The 21,721-nt window shown below is 46.7% G+C and overlaps 1 protein-coding gene across 1 annotated transcript in view; it reads right to left on the bottom strand.

The window, feature by feature from the left end:
- The window catches only part of DNAI1 (dynein axonemal intermediate chain 1), a 157,034-nt gene that overhangs the window by 55,325 nt on the left and 79,988 nt on the right, over window positions 1–21,721 (bottom strand). The window contains exons 14-18 of the mRNA XM_081881464.1: window positions 16,731–16,820; window positions 12,962–13,049; window positions 10,561–10,640; window positions 3,057–3,205; window positions 1,543–1,642 (exon numbers count right to left, since the gene is read on the bottom strand). Of these exons, the coding sequence (XP_081737590.1) occupies window positions 1,543–1,642; window positions 3,057–3,205; window positions 10,561–10,640; window positions 12,962–13,049; window positions 16,731–16,820 (507 nt within the window). The remainder of the gene's footprint in view (window positions 1–1,542; window positions 1,643–3,056; window positions 3,206–10,560; window positions 10,641–12,961; window positions 13,050–16,730; window positions 16,821–21,721) is intronic.

Below are 21,721 nucleotides of genomic sequence, written 5' to 3'. Positions count from 1 at the left end.
CATCAGCCCTGCGAGAAGCGGGGATTCCCCCTAGCTCATTAATATTCACTGCCCACGGCGGCAGCCAATCGGCTGCCGCAAAGGGCGGGCCCTCACAGGTTCACTTAAGGTCGGGGCAGCCCGGGGCTCGCCCCTTTCGTTCCCCCAGCAGCAGCGGTTTGGAGGTCTTGGGCCCCCCCAATATTTTTTTATAAGTCGGCGCCCCTGCCTTGGAAGGTGGTGGCCTCTCCTTCCTTGGAGGTTTCCAAACAGAGTTTGGATGGCCATCTGTCAGGGAAGCTTTAGCTGTGAATCCTTCATTGCAGGGCGTTGGACTAGAGGACCCTTGGGGTCCCTTCCAATTGTACCCTTTTATGATTCATTGCTCTCGCTTGGTTTTTCTGTGCATTGCACCAGCATCAACATCCACCATCCTGTCCACCTGCGGTCCCTGTGTCCACATCTGCCAGTGGCACTTTGTGTATAGACCTGGGGGGGGGGGATGGCCAGCTAACAAACCAAAGAGGGCAGAGGCTTTAACACCAGTGAAGTTAGCAAAAATGTATCATACTCATGATAATAACTGCTGGAAATGTAGAGAAAAAGAAGGAACCTTTTACCACATGTGGTGGACGTGCCCCAAGGTAAAAGACTTCTGGGAAAAGTTTTATAATGAACTGAAAAAAGTGTTGAAAAACACATTTATTAAAAAACCAGAAGCCTTTTTACTTGGTATAGTGGGGGGTGAAATCCCCAAAAAGGGTGTTACTTTTTTTCTGTATGCCACAACAGCTGTGAGAATATTGCTAGCAAAGAATTGGAAGAAACAAGATTTACCAACTATCAAAGAATGGCAGATGAAGATGATGGAACTTGCCGAACTGACCGGGAGACTCCAAGACCAGAGAGAAGAGACGGTGGAAGAAGACTGGAAGAGGTTTAAGGAATATTTGACAAAATATGTTAATATTTAAATCTTAGAATAGCTTTGGATATAGGCTGTAGGGTTAGAAGAAGATAGTGTATTTTAAAATAGTATTATTTGTAAGTGATAAAATGAGAAGTTATTTTAAATGTGGGTGGGGGAAGATGGTTAGAAACTATGATATATGTAAACTGCTAAAGATGAAGCAAAATGAAAATCAGATAGGTGGGACTTGGGGAAGCCCACTTAACAATGTTTAGAAAAATAAGGATATAACAAGGATTGGTTTGTACTGTTTGTTTTTCTGTTTGTGTTCTTTATTTGTGTTATAAAATGAATAAACATTTTTTGCGGGGGGGGGGGAGATGGCAGAGGCACCACCTACAGCTGGTCAATGGCTTCCTGCCATGATAAGGCTGATCTAGTACCTGTGGGATGTCTGGATAGGCACGGAATATCCATCTTTTCCTTAAGATGCATCACTTCTGAATGGTTGGTTATATGCATGTCAGAAACCAAACTGGCATTACCCCAACAGGGCCTACAGTCAAGCTCACCTGAGACACCAGCAGGACCCATCAATCCATGCAAGAGATGATAGATAGGCAAGCAGGCAGGCAGGCAGGCAATCAACTTACCTTCCCGTCAGTGGTAACCGCAGCAAAGACAGTGGAGGAATATGGAGCCCAAGCAACATCTCCAACGGCGGAATTGAGGTCGTAGATGAACATGGGAGTCCTGCAAGCAAAAGACCCTGGATGTCAGCAGATGCCACCTTCTGAGTCAGGGCTGGGCAGAATCCGTTCCGGGCAGAAGCAAGCCAAGAACAGGCCCAGGCAGAGAGGCAGGCAAGCATGAGAGGAATTTGAGCCAGGCCACTGGTTTAAAGGAAAGGGTTATAGATGGCACACAGAAAGCGGACATGGATATTCCAAAAAGGGCAGGTTCTGTTCAGTTCCATAGAAGGCAAAGGAAAGTTCCCTGGAGGCAGAAAAGTTTAACCAGTCTGCCCAGAAGGTCTTTTTTCTGCTCCCCTTTTGCTTTTAGGGCCATTGAGGCCAGTGGGCAGCTGAATAAGTTCCCTCTGGTGTGACCCACTGCAGGGAGAGGATGAAGGTTGGCACCCACATGTGGGCCAACGAAGGGCATCTTTTGGCCAGAGTCTGCCAGGGGCATTTTGCTCCCCCAAGTGGCTGCACTGTGTGACCTCAAAGCTGCGCCCCGACAAGGCAGCCCCCCTGCTGTGCACAACTGAGTGTGATCCAGCTGTTTGCTCCAGCCAGCATCCTCCAGAAGGGGTTTTGGGGGGCACCTTTTAGATTAGGAACTGCTTCTCTGGCCTCCCAACCCATCTTGCCCATCTGCTCAGTCTACTTCTTGTGCCAGCCTTGAATCCTCTGGTGACGCATCACCTTTGCAGAAGGAAAGCTGTGGCCATCCCATAGCCGTGGGGAACAGCCACAGAGAACTCCTGCTCATGTGGGGGGCATAATTTAGTTTATTTATTTATTTCTTAAACTTTATACATTGCATGATTTTACACACACACACAGAGTGGACGCTCGGATTGCGAACATGATCTGTGTGGGAAGCACATTCGCAACCCACAGCACCACGTCTGCACATGCACAGGTTGCAATTCGGCATTTCTGTGCATGCGCAAAGTGCGATTTAGTGTTCTGTGCAAGTGCTGTAACCCGGGTAACCCGTTCGAGTACTTCTGGGTTTGGTGCGGTGCGCATTCCAAAATCGCACAACCCAAAGCGTCTGTAACCCGAGGTATGACTGTACACACACACACACACACACACACACACACACACACACAGCATCCACTATTCCCCCCCACCCCGCCAAAGCGGTTTGCTAAATTATAAATAAGAAGCATTAGCAGCAACAATTTAAGACACTGAAAAAATAACCACAGGCTAAAGACAGATTAAAACCTGCATCAACTCTCTGAGCAGGCATGTCAAAACACACACACAAAAATAATTTTTTAGCAGGTGCCAGAAAGAGTACAGTGAAGGTGCCTGCTTGAGATCAATAGGCAGGGAGTTCCAAAGGTTATCAGCATAAATCGCAACTGCCCTCCACCCCCCAGTGCACGGGGATGACGGCAGGGCAATGCACAGGCTGTGGCTGCACATACTTTATGTTGTGGTCCCAAATCTTCACCGTCCAGTCTGAGCTGCAGGAAATGAAAACCTTGCTGTGGAACGGGTTCCAGCTCACGGCATCGACAGCCATATGGTGGGCATGAAAGATGTCCAGGAATTGCGTCGAGTAGGACTTTGAACACTGCAAAAATACAAGGAGTTGGTGACATTCTGCTGCTCAGCTCTCTGCATTATTTCCTCCCCCACCCCACCCCCGGAGACGAGTTTTCACTTAACACCTGATACCTGCTTTGTCTCTCTTCGGCACACAGCACGGAGCCCTGATCATCACAGTAATTTCCTCACTCTGCTCTGCAATCCCGAATCCAGCCAGTGAAATTGGGCTTAATGGAAGTATTTTTAGAGCCGGGCTGTTTATTAAGCATCTATTTCCAGCCCCATGAAGAATTCCTACTCGCTCCTCGGGAGACGCTGCCGCAAGCTAATGTATAGTAATGCAAAGAACCCGGAGTTCAGATTTGGATGTCAGATTCGGGTGACTGCAACTTCTGCTTCTCATTAAACAGACATGTAGCATAAACAGCATGCTAGATGCTGCCCAAGTGACAGGGGTAAGGACATCATAGAAAACGCAGACAAGGGAGATGTTGGGGAAAAGGCTAATGGCTGTTCCATGAGTAACTGGGCAGGAGAATTGTCAGACCGCATTTTCCCGAGGCCTTCTGATCATTGGTATTTCCAGAATTTGTCATATTAATAATAATAATAATAAATAATAAATTTTATTTATATCCCGCCCTCCCCAGCCGAAGCCGGGCTCAGGGCGGCTAACAACAACCAACAATCAAACAATCAGATATTCACACATTCTAAAAATATTACATTATAAAAATCAATTAAAATCAAATTAATGGCAACTAATTAAGCAAGATTCTAAGCAGGTTGCCAGAGGAGGGAGTCAGACTGCGCCCTGACCAAAGGCCTGGTGGAACAACTCTGTCTTGCAGGCCCTGCGGAAGGATGTCAGGTCCCGCAGGGCCCTAGTCTCTTGTGACAGAGCGTTCCACCAGATTGGAGCCGCAGCCGAGAAGGCCCTGGCTCTAGTTGAGGCCAGCCTAACCTCTCTGAGGCCTGGGACCTTGAGGATGTTAGTATTTGCAGACCGTAGGTTTCTCTGTGGGGCATACCAGGAGAGGCGGTCCCGTAGGTACGAGGGTCCTAGGCCGTATAGGGCTTTAAAGGTTAAAACCAGCACCTTAAACCTGATCCTGTACTCCACTGGGAGCCAGTGCAGCTGGTGTAGTACCGGTTGAATGTGATCTCGCAGCGAAGACCCCATAAGGAGTCTCGCCGCGGCATTCTGCACCCGCTGGAGTTTCTGGGTCAGTCTCAAGGGCAGCCCCACGTAGAGCGAGTTACAATAATCCAGTCTGGATTAAGGGGCTTGTAAAATGCCCCCCGAAGTCTGGAAGTACTGAAAGGTACCATTCCCAAGGGATATTTCTGCACGTTGCAAAATCATTCCAAGGGCACAACACTTTTGGTCCAATTCAGGTCCTAGGAAGTTTCCCTGATTTGGGTCCTATGCAGAGGGATCCCTTGGGGCAGCAGGGGGTAGGGGGGGTCAAGAAGTCATGGTTCATTCTAGCCAGTCATGCAATTGATGGCTATCTGTTATGTACTGAGTTGAATAGGATTCAGAATGCAGCAGTCTGATTGGCCCTAGAACAATAGGATCCAGAATGCAGCACTCTGATTGGCCCTAGAACAATAGGATCCAGAATGCAGCAGTCTGATTGGTCCACAGGAGCCACCCAATCCAGCTCCAGTTGGAAGGGAATCCGCAACCTGATTGGCCTACAGGAGAATCCCAGAATTAGCCAATCAGGTGGGGCCCATTGTGTAAATAATGTATATAAGGCAGACATTCTGGGGGAACTTCCATTCCTCCTCACCACTATCAGCTGAAGAAAGAGCATGAAATCCACTCTCGACTCTGAGTATATTTGGCCTAACTTGGGGGCTTCTAATTTGGCCTTGATCCAGAGCCATCAGGGCTAGTAGCCACCTACTAGAACAAGCCAAGTTCCCCAGAAAGATATAGTCTAGAATCATAGAAGAGTAGAGCTGGGAGGGACCCTGAGGCTCATCTAGTCCAACCCGCCTGAAATGCAGCTTCTTTCAACCCTTGCCAATGCATTGCTTTGCACAGACTAACAAGGCTACTGTTCTGGATCTGATTTTAGAATAAGGAAAACCATTCGCTCATATATTTACTAAATACTAGACCAGTTCATCTTAAAAAGCAGAGACATCACCTTGCCAACAAAGGTCCGTATAGTTAAAGCAATGGTTTTCTCAGTAGTGATGTATGGAAATGAGAGCCGGACCATAAAGAAGGCTGATCGCCGAATAATTGATGCTTTTGAATTCTGCTGCTGGAGGAGACTCTGGAGAGTCCCATGGACTGCAAGAAGATCAAACCTATCCATTCTGAAGGAAATCAGCCCTGAGTGCTCACTGGAAGGACAAATCCTGAAGCTGAGGCTCCAAGACTTTGGCCACCTCCTGAGAAGAGAAGACTCCCTGGAAAAACCCTGATGTTGGGAAAGATGGAGGGCCCAAGGAGAAGGGGACGACAGAGGACAAGATGGTTGGACAGTGTTCTCGAAGCTACCAGCATGAGTCTGACCAAACTGCGGGAGGCAGTGGAAGACAGGAGTGCCTGGCGTGCTCTGGTCCACGGGGTCACGAAGAGTCGGACACGATTAAACGACTAAACAACAAAAGACCAGTTCATGGAGGAGAGGGATATTAGTGGCTACTAGCCATAATGGGTATGTTCTGCCTCCACAGTCAGAGGCAGCAGAGCTTCTGAATGCCAGCCTTCATGTTCTTACTACTTGCAGCTGTATTAAATTAATTATTTAATAAAATAATAATAATAGTAATACTACTACTACTACTACTACTAATAATAATAATAATAAATGGATAAATTTTATTTATACCCTGACCAGAGCTGGGCTCAGGGCAGCTAAACCAATAAAATCACAGTAAAAACATAATGGGGGGGGGGGACAAAACCAATTTAAAATACAGGTTAAAATGCAATTTAAAATGCAGCCTCATTTTAAAAGTAGCCAATAAATCAAGACCATGAGGGGAGGGAAACATAAGGGTCAGAGTGAGTTCAAGCCAAAGGCCAGGCAGAACAGCTCCCTCTTGCAGGCCCTGCAGAAAGATGTCCAGTCCCGCAGGGCCCTGGTCTCTTGTGACAGAGCGTTCCACCAAGTCGGGGCCAGTACTGAAAAGGCCCTGGCCCTAGTTAGCACAAATTTGCTAAAAACACACAGAGAGCATTACTGTATTTCAACAGAGAGCGTTGTTCTTCCTAGTTCGTACCATAGGCCACCCCACCTCTAAGTCTCACACAAACACGTAAACCCTGCAAGACCAAAAAATAAACCCATTTTACAGAGGCTGAGATGGAGTGAGTTGGCCACAGCTGGTCAGCGACTTTAAAGCTTCTGTCAGAGTTGAACGAGCTTAAATTCCAGCATTCAAACTTGGCAAGACCAAATGCAAATCTCTGCTGCACCTTTTCCGAAGGTCCCTATCTTTGGTAATCCTCACAGAACTCTAGCCCTTGGTTGCCATTAATTTGATTTGAACTGATTTTATAATGAATTGATTTTAGAATGCTGTATTATTTTACTGTTGTTAGCCGCTCTGAGCCCAGCTTCGGCTGGAGAGGGCGGGATATTATTATTATTATTATTATTATTATTATTATTATTATTATCATCATCATCATCATCATCATCATCATCATCATCATCATCATCTCCAGTTGACCAGTTCTGCCTGAAAGCAAAGTTATTAATTTCTGACTCATGGGGTATCCCAGGGCCTTCCAGATAAGCTGATCTTCCCTGTTAAATTGTATTGGTTCAGGTGACAGAGTTGCCTCCTTGGGTGAGTTGGACGTTCCAGCATCCCTGAAATTTTTATAAATGTTTAAGGTGCAGGAATCTTTCCGAGAGGCTGAGCTGCTGGTCCTGCACATAATTATATTGCTGAAAACGCACCTGCAGAGCAGCAACCCTCCATCATTGCTAATGATTCCTGAAACCAAAGATCAGTATGTTTCCTCACCAACGCCTTCCTTCCGGCAATCAGGCCACGGGCAATTTAACAGAAGAAGGAAGATGCTGCCTTGCCTGAATGTTTGTCTCTTATGCAAAAGAGGTTTTACAGGGCTGGAGGGCCAGGAAATATTAACATTCGGATGGCTGTTGATGATGGTGCTATCTTGGCAGGAAGGCTCCCCTTAGCCCAAACCACATATGGCAAGAAACCTATGAGGTCCGGGCTCAGAGAATGACCAAAGCAAAATTACGGACAACTCATTAAGGGCAGAACTGCACCTGCTTTCATGGGCGTAGCCAGAAATTTTGTTGGGAGGGGCAGGACTTTTTTTAGGGGAGGCAGAACTGATGTGATTGGTCGGTTAGTTACCATATTTTTCGTTCCATAGAGGCACTTTTTTCCTCCTAAAAAGTAAGGGGAAATGTCTGTGCGTCTTATGGAGCAAACGTGTGGTCCCTGGAGCCAAATTGCCCAGGGGCAAAAAGGAGATCATGCTTTTTTTTTCTTTTTTCTTTTTTTTTGAAAGAGGGAAGGGGGTGTTGAAACAAAGCCACTGATCGTTTGCCGATTGGGAGCGAGATAATAATAATAATAATAATAATAATAATAATAATAATAATAATAATAATTTATTATTTGTATCCCGCCCATCTGGCTGGGTTTCCCCAGCCACTCTGGGCGGCTTCCAACAGAGATGAAAAATACACTAAAATGATAGGGACGCTAGCAATAAAGGAGGTTGCCTGGGAGCGGGGAGGTAAAGACAGCAAACTTGCAAGGAGAGGAGACAGGAAGACTAAAGCAATGAGGAGAGAAATTAGAAGAAAAGGAGAAGCAAAGAACTGCTCCAGCTAAGGAAAAGACAGCTAAGGAAAAGACCCCCATCGTTCTGCCCAGACACTGAGATCCAGAGCCGAGGGCCTTCTGGCGGTTCCCTCCCTGCGAGAAGCAAACCTACAGGGAACCAGGCAGAGGGCCTTCTCGGTAGTGGCGCCTGCCCTGTGGAACGCCTTCCCACCAGATGTCAAAGAGAACAACAACTCCCAAACTTTTAGAAGACATCTGAAGGCAGCCCTGTTTAGGGAAGCTTTTAATGTCTAACAAACTACTGTATTTTAATACTTTGTTGGAAGCCGCCCAGAGTGGCTGGGGAAACCCAGCCAGATGGGCGGGGTATAAATAATACATATTATTATTATTATTGTTGTTATTATTATTATTACTACTACTACTACTACAGCTGTCTCCTGTTAAGGCTTCAAGGCCAGTGTCACAAGGTAATTGGGTGGAAGAGTTGAACACCTATGGTCTTAAATCCCCATAAAACCTGGACTGGTGGGAGCTCTCAGCGGCCAGCCAGCCAAGGTCAGAGTCTATTTGGGCTTTTGACAGCATCCTGCTCCTTTGCTCAGTCTACTGAGCTTTAAGTGTAAGCCTTTATGTTCATTAGCTGGATAAGTTACTGTTCGTTGTTTTCTTACCTTCTGAGCTATTTTAATCTGTGCAATTATTGGGAGTTTCTCTCTCTCGTTTTAGTAAAATCTGTGTAAGATTTTATGAAACTGGGTCTGGTCTGAGTTCCTGAACCCTTTAATTTTGACCATGTTTTTCAGAGCAAGGGTAACATAAAACAAAGCAGATGTCCCAGCATTGGTAGCCTCACAGCTGGATTACTGCAATGCACTCTATGTGGGGCTACCCTTGGGCTGGTTGGTTGGAGGTTGCAGCTGATGCAGAACAAGGCAGCTAGATTGCTTGTGGGGCAGCGGTGGTAGCAAACAACCAGTAGCATATGGACCCTCTGTTTGCCGCGCTTTCACTGGCTGCCAATCTCCTACTGGGCCAAGTTCAAGATGTATTAACATCTAAAGGCGTATGCAGCTCAGAACCAGGCTACTTGGTTAGATTGGTCTCAACTAGGGCCAGGGCCTTTTCAGCACAGGCCCCAACTTGGTGGAACACTCTGTCACAAGAGACTAGGGCCCTGCGGGACTTGACATCTTTCCGCATCTTTCATGCTGTTTATCTAACCCTAACCCTAACCCTGCAAGATAGAGCTGTTCCGCCTGGCCTTTGGTTTGGACTCAGTCTGACCCTTATATTTCCATCCCCTTATGGTTTTGATCCATGGGTTACTTTTAAAATGAGGCTGCATTTTAAATTGCATTTTAACCTGTAGTTTAAATTGGGTCCCCCCCATTATGTTTTTACTGTAATTTTACTGGTGTTAGCCGCCCTGAGCCCTGCTCTGGCTGGGGAGGGCAGGGTATAAATAAAAATTTATTATTATTATTATTATTATTATTATTATTATTATTATTATTATTATTATTATGGCTGGAGGTAATGTCCCTCCTGCAAATATCTCAGAAGCCTGCTCTGCAGAAACTTGGAGCAGGGCTTTCGGTGTGGCTGCCCCTCTTCTAGGGAACAGGATTCCTGTGGAGTTATGGCAGGAAACTGGGTTTCTGGAAATAGTGGGATACACTTTGTTCCCAGCTGGATAAACTTGTCCTTTCTGTGGGTGACTATTTTATATTGTTTTAGTTTAGTTTTCAACTGTTTTTTGCTGTTTCTACTGCACATCACCTTGGGATGATTGCATAGAAGGTAATTAACAGATTAAGAAGGAGAAGGAGAGTTTCCACAAAACTTCCGTGTACAAAGTCCTTAGTTTCTTCTCCTCAAATCCCTGCTCCCAGCTCCCATCAGGAGAGGGGGGTTTTTGCCTGGCAGATTCATAAGCAGGGCATGCACGTGGAGTACGTGGCAGCCGTTTAGGGCAGCACGTCTGCATTAATGCAGAAACAATTTATCTGCAGAAAAGGGCAGCAGATAGGGCTGGGTTTGTAATTAAGATAATCACTTCTTGGCTTCCGAAATGCTATTAACAGAGCTACTCTCTGAAATTTGCCATAATTGTTCTGCAGCCAAAAATTAGAGCATTATTGGGCTGATTGTCGGAAGGCGTTAAAGGCAACAGCATTCTCTTCCAATAACCATTTAACAAACAAGCTCTACAGGCAGCACGGCTGGGCTTGCCACTCCTCGTTCTTGCGCAGTCTTAAAAAGCTAGATTTTTAATTTATTTTTTGCACGGCAGGGAGTTTGGCAAGGCCAATTTCATTTCCTTCACTGGGGCAGTCCTTCCTGCCCCAAAGGGTCGCTCACAGTCTGGTTCTCCCGGAGGGGGGAAAATCCTCCTCAAACTCAGTCAGTGCAATCTGTTCACTTGCTTTACTTAAACATCCCATCTTGAGAGGATTCTGGCAAAAGTCATGCAGGCGTCGCCACATGCCAACACAGAAGCCTTTTAGAGCATATTTTGGGACTGGAAATGCCAGAAACAGGCAGAGCAACAGCTTGCAAAGGGAAGGGCCTTACTTTGTAGATTTTGCCTTCTTCTGTACCCACAAGGAACAAATAATCAATCTTCTTGTGAAAGTCAAACGAAGTCCCGCAGCCTGTTTGGAAGGAGAGAGGGGTATAAATAAGAAATAAAACTTTGTCATGGAACTCTGTTAGGGCTCCATTTTCCCTGGACGGATCTAGCTATTCAACCTGTTGTTTAACAAGAGCAATAGCTCCAGATTCACCAGCCGTTTAACTGGGGCAGGGAGCAAGCACAGCTCCCTTTGGCTAATCTGATGAAGGAGTTATATGGGAATTTCGAAAAAGTGAAACTGCAGTTTTCGGCCCAGGAAGAAAACATGGCCATTTTTAACCAGCTGTGCTGAAAAGAGAGGCTTTGCCAAAGCAGGAGAGAGCTGTTGGATCCTGAGGTGTGCACCCATTCTGCATGGGAAACAGCTGCGTGCCCGCTAGCTCCCCACTCCCTTCAACCTCTACGATAACACGGCTGGTTTTGCAAAGATGTCGGTAAGCCTTTAATAATCTCTTTCCTCCAGAGGAAACTGCTCTCGGAAACATTCTGAAGGTCTGAGTGACCAAAGGGAAGCGAGAGAAGCGTAACTCTGTGGAGCCAGGTTTCTTTTTGGAAGGGCTAAGAGTAAGGGACGCGGGTGGTGCTGTGGGTTAAACCGCAGAGCCTATGACTTGCTGATCAGAAGGTCGGCGGTTCAAATCCCCGTGATGGGGTGAGCTCCCGCTGCTTGGTCCCTGCTCCTGCCAACCTAGCAGTTCAAAAGCACATCAAAATGCAAGTAGATAAATAGGTACCACTCCGGCGGGAAGGAAAACGGCGTTTCCGTGTGCTGCTCTGGTTTGCCAGAAGCGGCCTAGTCATGCTGGCCACATGACCCGGAAGCTGTACGCCAGCTCCCTCGGCCAGTAAAGCGAGATGAGCGCCGCAACCCCAGAGTCAGCCACAACTGGACCTAATGGTCAGGGGTCCCTTTAAGAGGGCTTATTGGAAGGAAGCTGCCTCTAATCGCATGAACGGTGGAAGCCCATGGAGACTGGCTCCCAAGCGCGGCTGAGCCACTGCCCTATCAACCTCAGCCTGCCCTTGTCCAGCCCCCACTGGCTTTCTTTCATACAACCGGTCCCTGGGCATGGGGGACCCTGCCAGCTAGCTTCCTCAGTCTCAGTGTCGCCCCTTGTAGTTGCAGTTGGAGATTCTGGCCACTCCATCTCCTGCTGGTCTCAACAGGCATCAACAGAAGCCACTGCTGGCGGAAACTCAACGTGGGGCAGCTTCTTCTCTGTAGGCCTACAGTCCTTCTGATTAAATGAGGTGGCCTTGCCTTTTCATAGGATCACTGTGGAGTGGGGAGGGACCCCAAGGGTCATCCAGTCCAACCCCCTGCAAGGCAGTAATATGCCGCTGTCCCATATGGGGATCGAACCTGCAACCTAGGCGTTATCAGCACCATGCTCTAACCCAGGGGTCAGCAACCTTTTTCAGCCGTGGACTGGTCCACCGTCCCTCAGACCATGTGGTGGGCTGGACTATACAGTCATACCTTGGGTTACAGGTGCTTCCGGTTGTGTTTTTTCAGGTTACGGACCTCCGAAACCCAGAAGTACTGGAACAGGTTACTTCTGGGTTTCGGCAGTCACGCATACGCATGAGCTCTTTCCATTTGCCTTCAGGAACACAGGGTCACAGAATCCTAGAACTGGAGAGTTGGGAGGGACCTCCAGGGGTCATCTAGTCCAACCCCCTACAATGCAAAAATCTCAGCTGACAGAGGCTTGGATTCCAACTAGCTCTCCACAATCGCACTTTGCGCATGCACAGAAGCACCAAATTGCAGCCTGCGCATGCGCAGACGCGCCGCTGCAGGTTGCGAATGTGCATCCCACACGAATCATGTTCGCAACCTTAGCGTCCACTGTATTTTGAAGGGGGGAAATGAGCAAATTCCCATGCCCCACAAATAATTCAGAGATGCATTTTAAATAAAAGGACACATTAAACTCATGTAAAAACACAGATTCCTGGACCGTCCATGGGCTGGATTGAGAAGGCGATTGAGCCGCATCCGGCCCCCGGGCCTTAGGTTGCCTTCCCCTGCTCTAACCAACTGAGCTATCCAGGGTACAAGATGGCTATCACATCCCCTCTTCATCTTCTCCCAGATAAGCACACTTGGCTCCCTCAACCGTTCCTCATAAGGCTTGGTTTCCAGACCCTCTCCTGAGGACACCCCACTCGGGTTACTTCGCTGCAGTTTTCTGGGTGTGGTTACTTGGGAGCAAGTCCCACCGAGCTCTGTGGCACTGGCTCCCAAATAAACATTCCTGGGACTCCAGCCCTCGGTGCCAGCATCTAAAGGGGTCTTGGGGCGGGAGGGCAGGGAGGAGAGATTTCAGCCCGTACCAAAAGTCTGCAGCTGCAGGCCCTCTGGCCCTTCCACCGTCGACCCTTCCACGAGAAGCTTGATGATGTCTGTATGAACCAGCTCGTTCTGTTGGGGAAAGGAGAAAGAGATCAGAACAATTGCCGGCACTGGCGTCACAACAATGAGGCACCGCTTTGAAACAGAACACTTTGTCAAGGAGGTTTGAAAGAAAAGAAAACAGAGAGAGAGAGGAATCAAAACCGCTGAATGTTTCATGGCGGCGGCTGCCAGTTTGCGGGAGCTGGGTCTTAATGAGAAGTTTGCGAGTCTAGCATGTGCCCTTGCATCCTATTATAAGCACATCTGGGCTGTTCTCTGAGATCAATCTGAGGGCAGTTCCATACCCATCAGAAAAGCTTTTCCTCTGGCGCAGAAACATGATGGGGGTGGGTGCTCCAAATGTGTCCAGCAGGGACACTCAGACAAGACAAAGAAAAGGAAAGATGAGAGCTCTTTCCATTTGCCTTCAGGAACACAGGGTCACAGAATCATAGAACTGGAGAGTTGGGAGGGACCTCCAGGGGTCATCTAGTCCAACCCGCTGCAATGCAAAAATCTCAGCTGACAGAGGCTTGGATTCCAACTAGCTCTCCACAAATAGAAGAAATCCTTCCATTCATGAGGGGAACTGGGATACGGCAGAGGATTCCCCTTGAGGACAGGGGTGGGGCAGCATGTTAGTTGTTGTTTTTTGCTGGTGTCCCCTTCTTTGTGCAGCCCCCTGTACCCCCTCCTCGTTCTGCTCCAGGGGCCCCAATCCTCTGGAGAAGATATTTTCGGAGTCCAGGGGCCCCAGGGGGAAGGAGAGATGGGCGAGAATGCTGCCAGGAACCTTCCGAAGGCAGGAGCACCCAGCTAGCAAAACTCTGCTCACAGGGCACTTCCACCAGTGAAACCTAGAATACAGTGGTACCTCAGGTTAAGTACTTAATTCGTTCTAAAGGTCCATTCTTAACCTGAAGCACCACTTAAGCTAATGGGGCCTCCTGCTGCCACCGCGCCGCCGGAGCACGATTTCTGTTCTCATCCTGAAGCAAAGTTCTTAACCCGAGGTACTATTTCTGGGTTAGCGGAGTCTGTAACCTGAAGCGTATGTAACCTGAGGTACCACTGTATAAGAAGATCATTCTAGATAAGGGCAATGGCCCATTCAGCCCAGCATCCCTTTCTCACAGTGGCCAATGAGATGGTTGGACAGTGTTCTCGAAGCTACCAGCATGAATTTGACCAAACTGTGGGAGGCAGTGGAAGACAGGAGGGCCTGGCGTGCTCTGGTCCAGGGGGTCACAAAGAGTCAGACATGATTAAACAACTAAACAACAAGGCAAACTAAAGGCCCAATCGCCTTCTCAATCTGGCCCACGGACAGTCCGGGAATCAGCGTGTTTTTAAATGAGTAGAATGTGTCCTTCTATTTAAAATGCATCTCTGGGTTATTTGTGGGGCATAGGAATTCATTCTCCCACTCCTACCCCCCAAAATATAGTCCGGTCTCCCACAAGGTCTGAGGGACAGTGGACCGACCCCCTGCTGAAAAAGGTTGCTGACCCCTGCTTTTATGTGTCTTCCCACATTCAGCCTTGCTGGGTGTCCACCTTAGGGTACCAGCCACAATTTGGAAGGCACAGCCCTTTTTAGCCAGCAAAGGTTTTGCTGTTAATAGAAGTAACACACAAAATAGACATCAACGTTTAAGGGCTAGATTTCACTTCTTCCTAGAGAGGTGTGCTGCAATTGGAAAAATCAATGCCTGCACAGCCCTTTCAGCTCCAGAATTGCTGCTTTAGTCTATTGTGCTTTGAAAGTTCCCCCTTTCTTCAAAAAAAAAAAAAAATAATGGAGTGAATGGGGGAAAGTAGCTTAACATCCTTGGTCTGTACCCCACAAGAAACTCTCAACAAAGCACTGCCAAAGAGCTGAGATGTCTCACCTCAGGAATAAAGCCAAAAAATAAAGCGCCTGCGTCTCTATTTTTGGAATCTGTTTCAAAAACCTGAATGCCTTTGCACAAAGGAGACGTGGAAAGAAGATGAGGCTTTTCACTGAAACCAGAGACCACAGCGTTAGTCAAGGAGTGCAGAAGGAGAGTCAAGTGAAAGGTTTGCCACCCATATTTATTAAGGTGGTAAAAGATGCCTGCTTCTTCGGAGAAAAGCAATGACAAACCTAGACAGCATTTTAAAAAGCAGAGACATCACCTTGCCGACAAAGGTCCGTATAGTTAAAGCTATGGTTTTTCCAGTTGTGATGTATGGAAGTGAGAGCTGGACCATAAAGAAGGCTGATCACCGAAAAATGGATGCTTTTGAATTATGGTGCTGGAGGAGACTCTTGAGAGTCCCATGGACTGCAAGAAGATCAAACCTATCCATTCTGAAGGAAATCAGCCCTGACTGCTCACTGGAAGGACAGATCCTGAAGCTGAGGCTCCAAGACTTTGGCCACCTCATGAGAAGAGAAGACTCCCTGGAAAAGACCCTGATGTTGGGAAAGATGGAGGGCACAAGGAGAAGGGGATGACAAAGGACGAGATGGTGGGACAATGTTCTCGAAGCTACGAACATGAGTCTGAACAAACTGTGGGAGGCAGTGGAAGACAGGAGGGCCTGGCGTGCTCTGGTCCAGGGGGTCACGAAGAGGCAGACACGACTAAATGACTAAACAACAACAAAATGTGGCCTTTTGCAAAGAGAGCAATTGGAGGTAGTAGTGACTCTGAATACCAGTTGTTGGAAGCCACAAGAGGGGAGAGTGTACTTGTGCTTGGGTCCTGCTTCTCCTATTTGGGGCAACTGCTTGGCCATCATGAGAACAGAGTACTGGACTCCTCTTTTGTTCACATGAGCGCAGCTGACAGAGCCACTGACTCCCTAAAGTTTGGGAGCAGCCACATCAAACACCTGAACAGTCGTGCAGAGAAGCATTTGAACTTATGAAGCAGATTAAGAATGGAGGCAGACTGGTTCAGTGCCTTAATGTTCTCAATTTTGTCAACTCCTCTTTCTTTTTTCCTTTTTCCTTCTGTGATGGAACTCCTACTTGGGGACTTCCCTGGCTTTTTTCTGGCCCACGTAGGACCAGTCTGGATAGTTAGCCTTGGTGAAGACGACGTTTTCATCCCCAAAAAAGTTTTTGAGTTTCTGCTGAAATGAGGCTGCATTTTAATGTATTTTAATCTTCTTTTTTAAAGTTGTATTTCAATCAATTGTTTTATATCTAGTGTTAGCCGCCCTGAGCCCGGTCTTGGCCAGGAAGTAAAGGTAAAGGTAAAGGGACCCCTGACCATTAGGTCCAGTTTTAGCCTACTCTGGGGTTGCAGCACTCATCTCACTTTACCAGCGTACGGCTTCTGGGTCATGACTAAGCCACTTCTGGTGAACCAGAGCAGCGCACGGAAACGCCGTTTACCTCCCCGCCAGAGCGGTACCTATTTATCTACTCAGGAGCAGGTACCGAGCAACGGGAGCTCACACCGTCGCGGGGATTTGAACCACCGACCTTCTGATCGGCAAGTCCTAGGCTCTGTGGTTTAAACCACAGCGCCACCCGTGTCCCTATGGCCGGAGAGGGAGGGGTATAAATAAAATTATTGCTGTTGTTTTGTTGTTGTTGTTGTTTTTAAATAGGTATGTGAGGCCCAATGTGGGAAAGACAAAGTCCCTTCTTTCATAACAGCAGCATCCCCAAACACCACAAACAGCAGGATATTAAACAGGGGCAGGAATGATAGGCTGACACCATGCTTACCTTGACCAGAGTCCAGGACACAATGCGCCCATCGGAAGAGACAGAGAAGAAGTTCAAGTTGTTATCCATGTCATCTTTCTGCCACTTGACCTGGGAAACAGAAACACAAAAGATTTTCCAGCAAATGAGTCAGTTGAATAGGTTTTATTTGGAATTTACCGAACGATGCTAAACTCTGTTCTTTCTCCATTCATCCAGTTAATCCACAGTCCAATTGCCGCCACCCCCACCCCCCAGAGAAGCCCTAACATTTCACCTTGGTTTGCCTTTCTGCTTAGACAGACTTATTCTGTGGTATGATAAGGTCAAAGCACATAAAGCATTTAAAAATCATATTGTCAGGAAAGCACTGTTTAACGTCTGGATAAGATATAAGGACTTGCTCGAAAATAAAACCCCAAGGTGGTTGTCACCAATGGAAGCGAAGGCTCACAAAAAGCTCAATATGGAGGCCAAATGGCCGAAATATTGGGAAATTCTGGAACAAGAGGGAGATAGATTAAAACTACAGAGTTTTGAAAAACTAAAAAATAGAGTGCGAGATTGGCTCCATTATTATCAAATAAGGGAGGCATATAATCTGGACAAAAAAATTGGCTTCCAGGTGGAAAAATCAAAATTGGAAATAGAACTGTTAGATCTGTTTTATATATATTTTTTTTTTCTTCTATTCTCTTTCATTATTCTGATGTGTTGTCAATTTTTGTCTAACTTGGAGTTATTTCTTTCTCTTTTTGTAACATTTAAAACTTTAATAAATATATATTTTTAAAAAAATAGACAGACTTATTCTGCTAGGCCGGTTGGGTGCAGGGTGAGTCCAACACTCCATTTAGAAGGAATTTGTGCAGGAAAAAAACTTGGTGGATCATGCCACCAAGAGCCACCACAGAGCTTGGGTTTGTAACACCAGTTTGCAAACTTCCTCGCAGGAAAATGGATTGTGTTTTCTCCGTTTAAGCAAACTTTATACATTATGTAGATCAAGGCAATAGTCTAAGGTTGCAACCATATACTCGTTTACCTGGCAGCAAGTCCTCCAAAATGCTCGTTTTCTCCCACCTTACATCTAAAGTGGGGCAGACAAGAAGTTACTGCCTCATTTTGCATAACTCTTTGGGCTGCTTCTGCAAGGAGAACGGAAACCCACTCTGCATTTTAACCACCCATGTAGAAAACCAGAGAGATTTGCCTTTCGGATTTAGACAGTTCAGAAGAGGGCAGTTAGAGGAGGATAAACACTTGGAGGTCTGTAAGATAAATCTCAGCTTGAATCAAATGCCTCATAATTGATCCAATTTCCAGATGTGGAAATTCAATCAGGCAGCAGAATAAAAGATGGCCTGGCTTGCAAACTGTCGGCCTGGACCTCCCGATGCATCTATCAGCCGGACCAGCCATTTCCCAATAACATTCTGCGCTGCGTGAAGGTGGCATTTGTCTCTGTCGAAGCCTCTCCGTAGATATAGATTCCTGTTAGCATCGCCTAATGTAAATGAGCCCCATCAGCCAAGAGCCTAGTGCATATTTCTTATGTGACAATCTATTCATACCATATCAGCTCTCCCCCAAAATAAAACCACAGGCTGAATAACAGATTTCTGAGCACCAAACTCCACTCTGCACTGATTCTGCTCTGAAAGCAGTGGTTGCATGCCAAGGAACCATGACCCCAATGCAATGAAATAACCAGACAGGACAAAGAGTATATATTGGGTCAAATAGGCCACAACTTTTGTTGTTGTTGTTTAGTCATTTAGTCGTGTCCGACTCTTCATGACCCCCTGGACCAGAGCATGCCAGGCACTCCCGTCTTCCACTGCCTCCCACAGTTTGGTCAAACTCATGCTGGTAGCTTCGAGAACACTGTCCCGCCATCTCATCCTCTGTCATCCCCTTCTCCTTGTGCCCTCAATCTTTCCCAACATCAGGGTCTTTTCCAGAGAGTCTTCTCTTCTCATGAGGTGGCCAAAGTCTTGGAGCCTCAGCTTCACGATCTGTCCTTCCAGTGAGCACTTAGGGCTGATTTCCTTCAGAATGGAGAGGTTTGATCTTCTTGCAGTTCATGGGACTCTCAAGAGTCTCCTCCAGCACCATAATTCAAAATGCTTTTCCTTAGGGTGTCCCTATTTTCATCGGAAAAATGTTGGCGGGTATGGAATAGGATGTCCCTCTTTTCATCAGAGAAATGTGGGAGGGTATGCACTTAGCCGTGAAACTCGCTGGGTGACCTTGAGCCTGTGGCTCACTCTCAGCCAAACCTGCTTCACAGGGCTGTTGTGGCAGATGTGCTCCAATCCACCATCAGCCTGGATCAACAGCTACATTAGGAGTAAGCGACAGACACTCATTATGGGCATAGCCTATGATTACCAGATGTCCCTGTTTCCCGGGGACAGTCCCCAGATTCACAAATCCGTCCCCGGTCAAAATCCGTCCCCAGACGGATTCTTGCATTGCAGGGGTTGGACTAGATGACCCTAGGTTTTTTTGCCCCACAAAGAACCCTGCAGGCAAATCTGAACAGGGAGATCTAGGGATTGCCATGTGGCCAGTGGGCAACCACCTTTCCCCGCTCAAGGATGGGAAAAGGCCAGAACGTAAATCCTCTTTTCAAGGAGTAGCATGCATTGGCATGAAATATCACACAATATTGGCCCATTTAGAGGCGATATGATATGCGGGGGCTTCTACTTCCCATTGAAATGCACATGGCCACTCAATCCCATCATGCTATGCCATTTCGCTACAAAGAGCTGGTATTATCACACCCTTTATCTTCTGATAAGTGGCAGAACTCAAACATTTGCATTTAAAAGGAAGCCCTGATAGCTTTTTTAATAATAATAATAAAAAATAACACTGGAGAGATCTCGGGTTTTCTTTTTAATATAAACCAAAGCTATTTATCGGTATCATTCCATCAAGCCTTATTCACAGCCCCAAGTCCTATTTATTTCTCAAAAGGAATCCATTGAAGTCTAATCTGTTGCCATGAATGAAACAGTCACAGTATGGTTACACTTGAGAGAAGACAAGCCAGGGTAGGAAAAGCTAGATTTGGAAGAGGAAAAGAAGCTGTGAACAAGCTTCTTGGTGGCTCTGGCACATATTGTGCTGCAGGTCCAAACTCTGGGATGGGGTGGATTTGGAAAAAAAAGGGGGGGTCCTTTCGGTATTTTAATATTTGGTTGGAAGCCGCCCAGAGTGGCTGCGGAAGCCGGGCGGGGTAGAAATAAATTATTATTATTATTATTATTATTATTATTATTAATCATACTGCTGGATGGAATTGCATCTCAGAGGTGTTGGCACCTGGCTTTGGGATGCCCTCAGTAAAGAGCTCTGACTAGCACCCGCATTTACAAACTTTTCAACATCAGTTAAATACATTTTTTCAGTTAAATACATTTCTTTCAAATGGTCCTATTACAGTAATTTGTTTCATTGGTTCCCCTCCTTCTCCGTTTTGTTGTTTGGATTCAAATTGTTTTTAGCGTATTGTATGTGAACAATTTCTATTGACGCCTGTTGCACACAGCTCCAGAATCGATTTGGATGGAGGACAATGTATAAATATTTTGAATAAATAAAATAACGGAGACGTTTGTAACCAGCGAACAAAAAGATGATACATCTAATTACACCAAGGTAAGCCTGTTATCAGTGAGTCATGAGTGTGGGAAGAGTCGCTTTGCTGAATGAGGTGACACCTTACCTGGCTCCAGGGCAGGGAAAGGTAGGGCAGGATCTGTCCTCGGCCATCACCTGCAGGAGTTCAGGGTTCAGAGAGGAATTCCCAATAGCCTGCTTTGCTAGCATGAAGTGGGAATTGTGCTTCCAAAAAGGATTTAGAATATGTTCCATTGCCTTTTGTTTTTTGAGTTTCATTGCTGTTCTTATTGTTCTAGTGTTCAGTGTTATCTTTTATTGACTGTACGATCCCCTGACATTTCTGTAGCAGAAAGGTGGTTAGCAGACGGTTATGTATGTATGAATGAATGCATGAGGTAAAGGCCACAGACAAGCACCCCCCTGCCGCAGATCTATCAGCCACAATGAGGAGACCAGGGCAGCCACTCTCAGGAGGGGGAGCTGGAGCCCTGGATATAAGCCCCAGAAGGCGGTGAGATATTCCCCAAGAAGACAAGAACGACAGCCCAAGTAACTCAACTCCATTCCATCTGGCAGTTTTAAGCTATTTTATTTTCCTGAAATACTCTTAAACATTCTTCTTCCGGTTAGGAAAAAAAACCGCTCTGAGCTCAAAGCAGCCAGCAAAATGTACTTCGTAAGATGTGATCAGTTTGGTGCCCAGCAGGTAAACAAGGATCAGAAGAGCCAGAGGCAGATGAGTAATTGGGTGCATTCTTCCCACCTTGGATCAAATCTATGCTTCCAGGTGCCATGAGAAAGCTGCAGAGATAGTGCAGGATAGTGCACACCCCAGAAATGATCTCTTTCAGTTCTGCCTTCTGGAAGAAGGTCCAGAGTTATAAAGACTAGGACTAGCCGCCTGAGAAACTGTTTCTAGCCATTTCTGTGATTTTGGTTTTAAACGCAGTGTAAGGTAGTCTCTGTGGGAGTATATTGTATTTAAAAATAGGGTATCAGAGTTTTTAGACGGTTAACCAGGCTGGGATAGCTGGGATAGGAGGCTTGTTGGTTTCTGAATGTTTTATGTAGATTTTTTCAATTTCGTTGTTCTGTATGGGGCAATGACAATAAAGATTATCGTAAGAATGAAAGAAGAGCACTGCTGGATCAGGCCAATGGACCATCTAGTTCAGCATCCTGTTCTCACACGGGCCAACCAGACACCCCACAAGCAGGGAATCCCGCAAGTGGGATCCGAGCACCAGAGCCCTCTCCCCCCCCCCCCGTGCTTTCCAGCTACTGGCATTGCTGCCTCTATCTGTGAAGGCATCCCGGCCAGTAGCCGTCTCCTCCTCCATGGATTGCATAAAGGGACGCGGGTGGTGCTGTGGGTT

This window comes from Podarcis erhardii, assembly GCF_964252035.2.
Source record: "Podarcis erhardii genome assembly, chromosome: 11".
NCBI lineage: Eukaryota > Metazoa > Chordata > Lepidosauria > Squamata > Lacertidae > Podarcis > Podarcis erhardii.
Note: the sequence above shows the minus strand (reverse complement) of the source record. Positions and strands in the feature narration are given on the sequence as shown.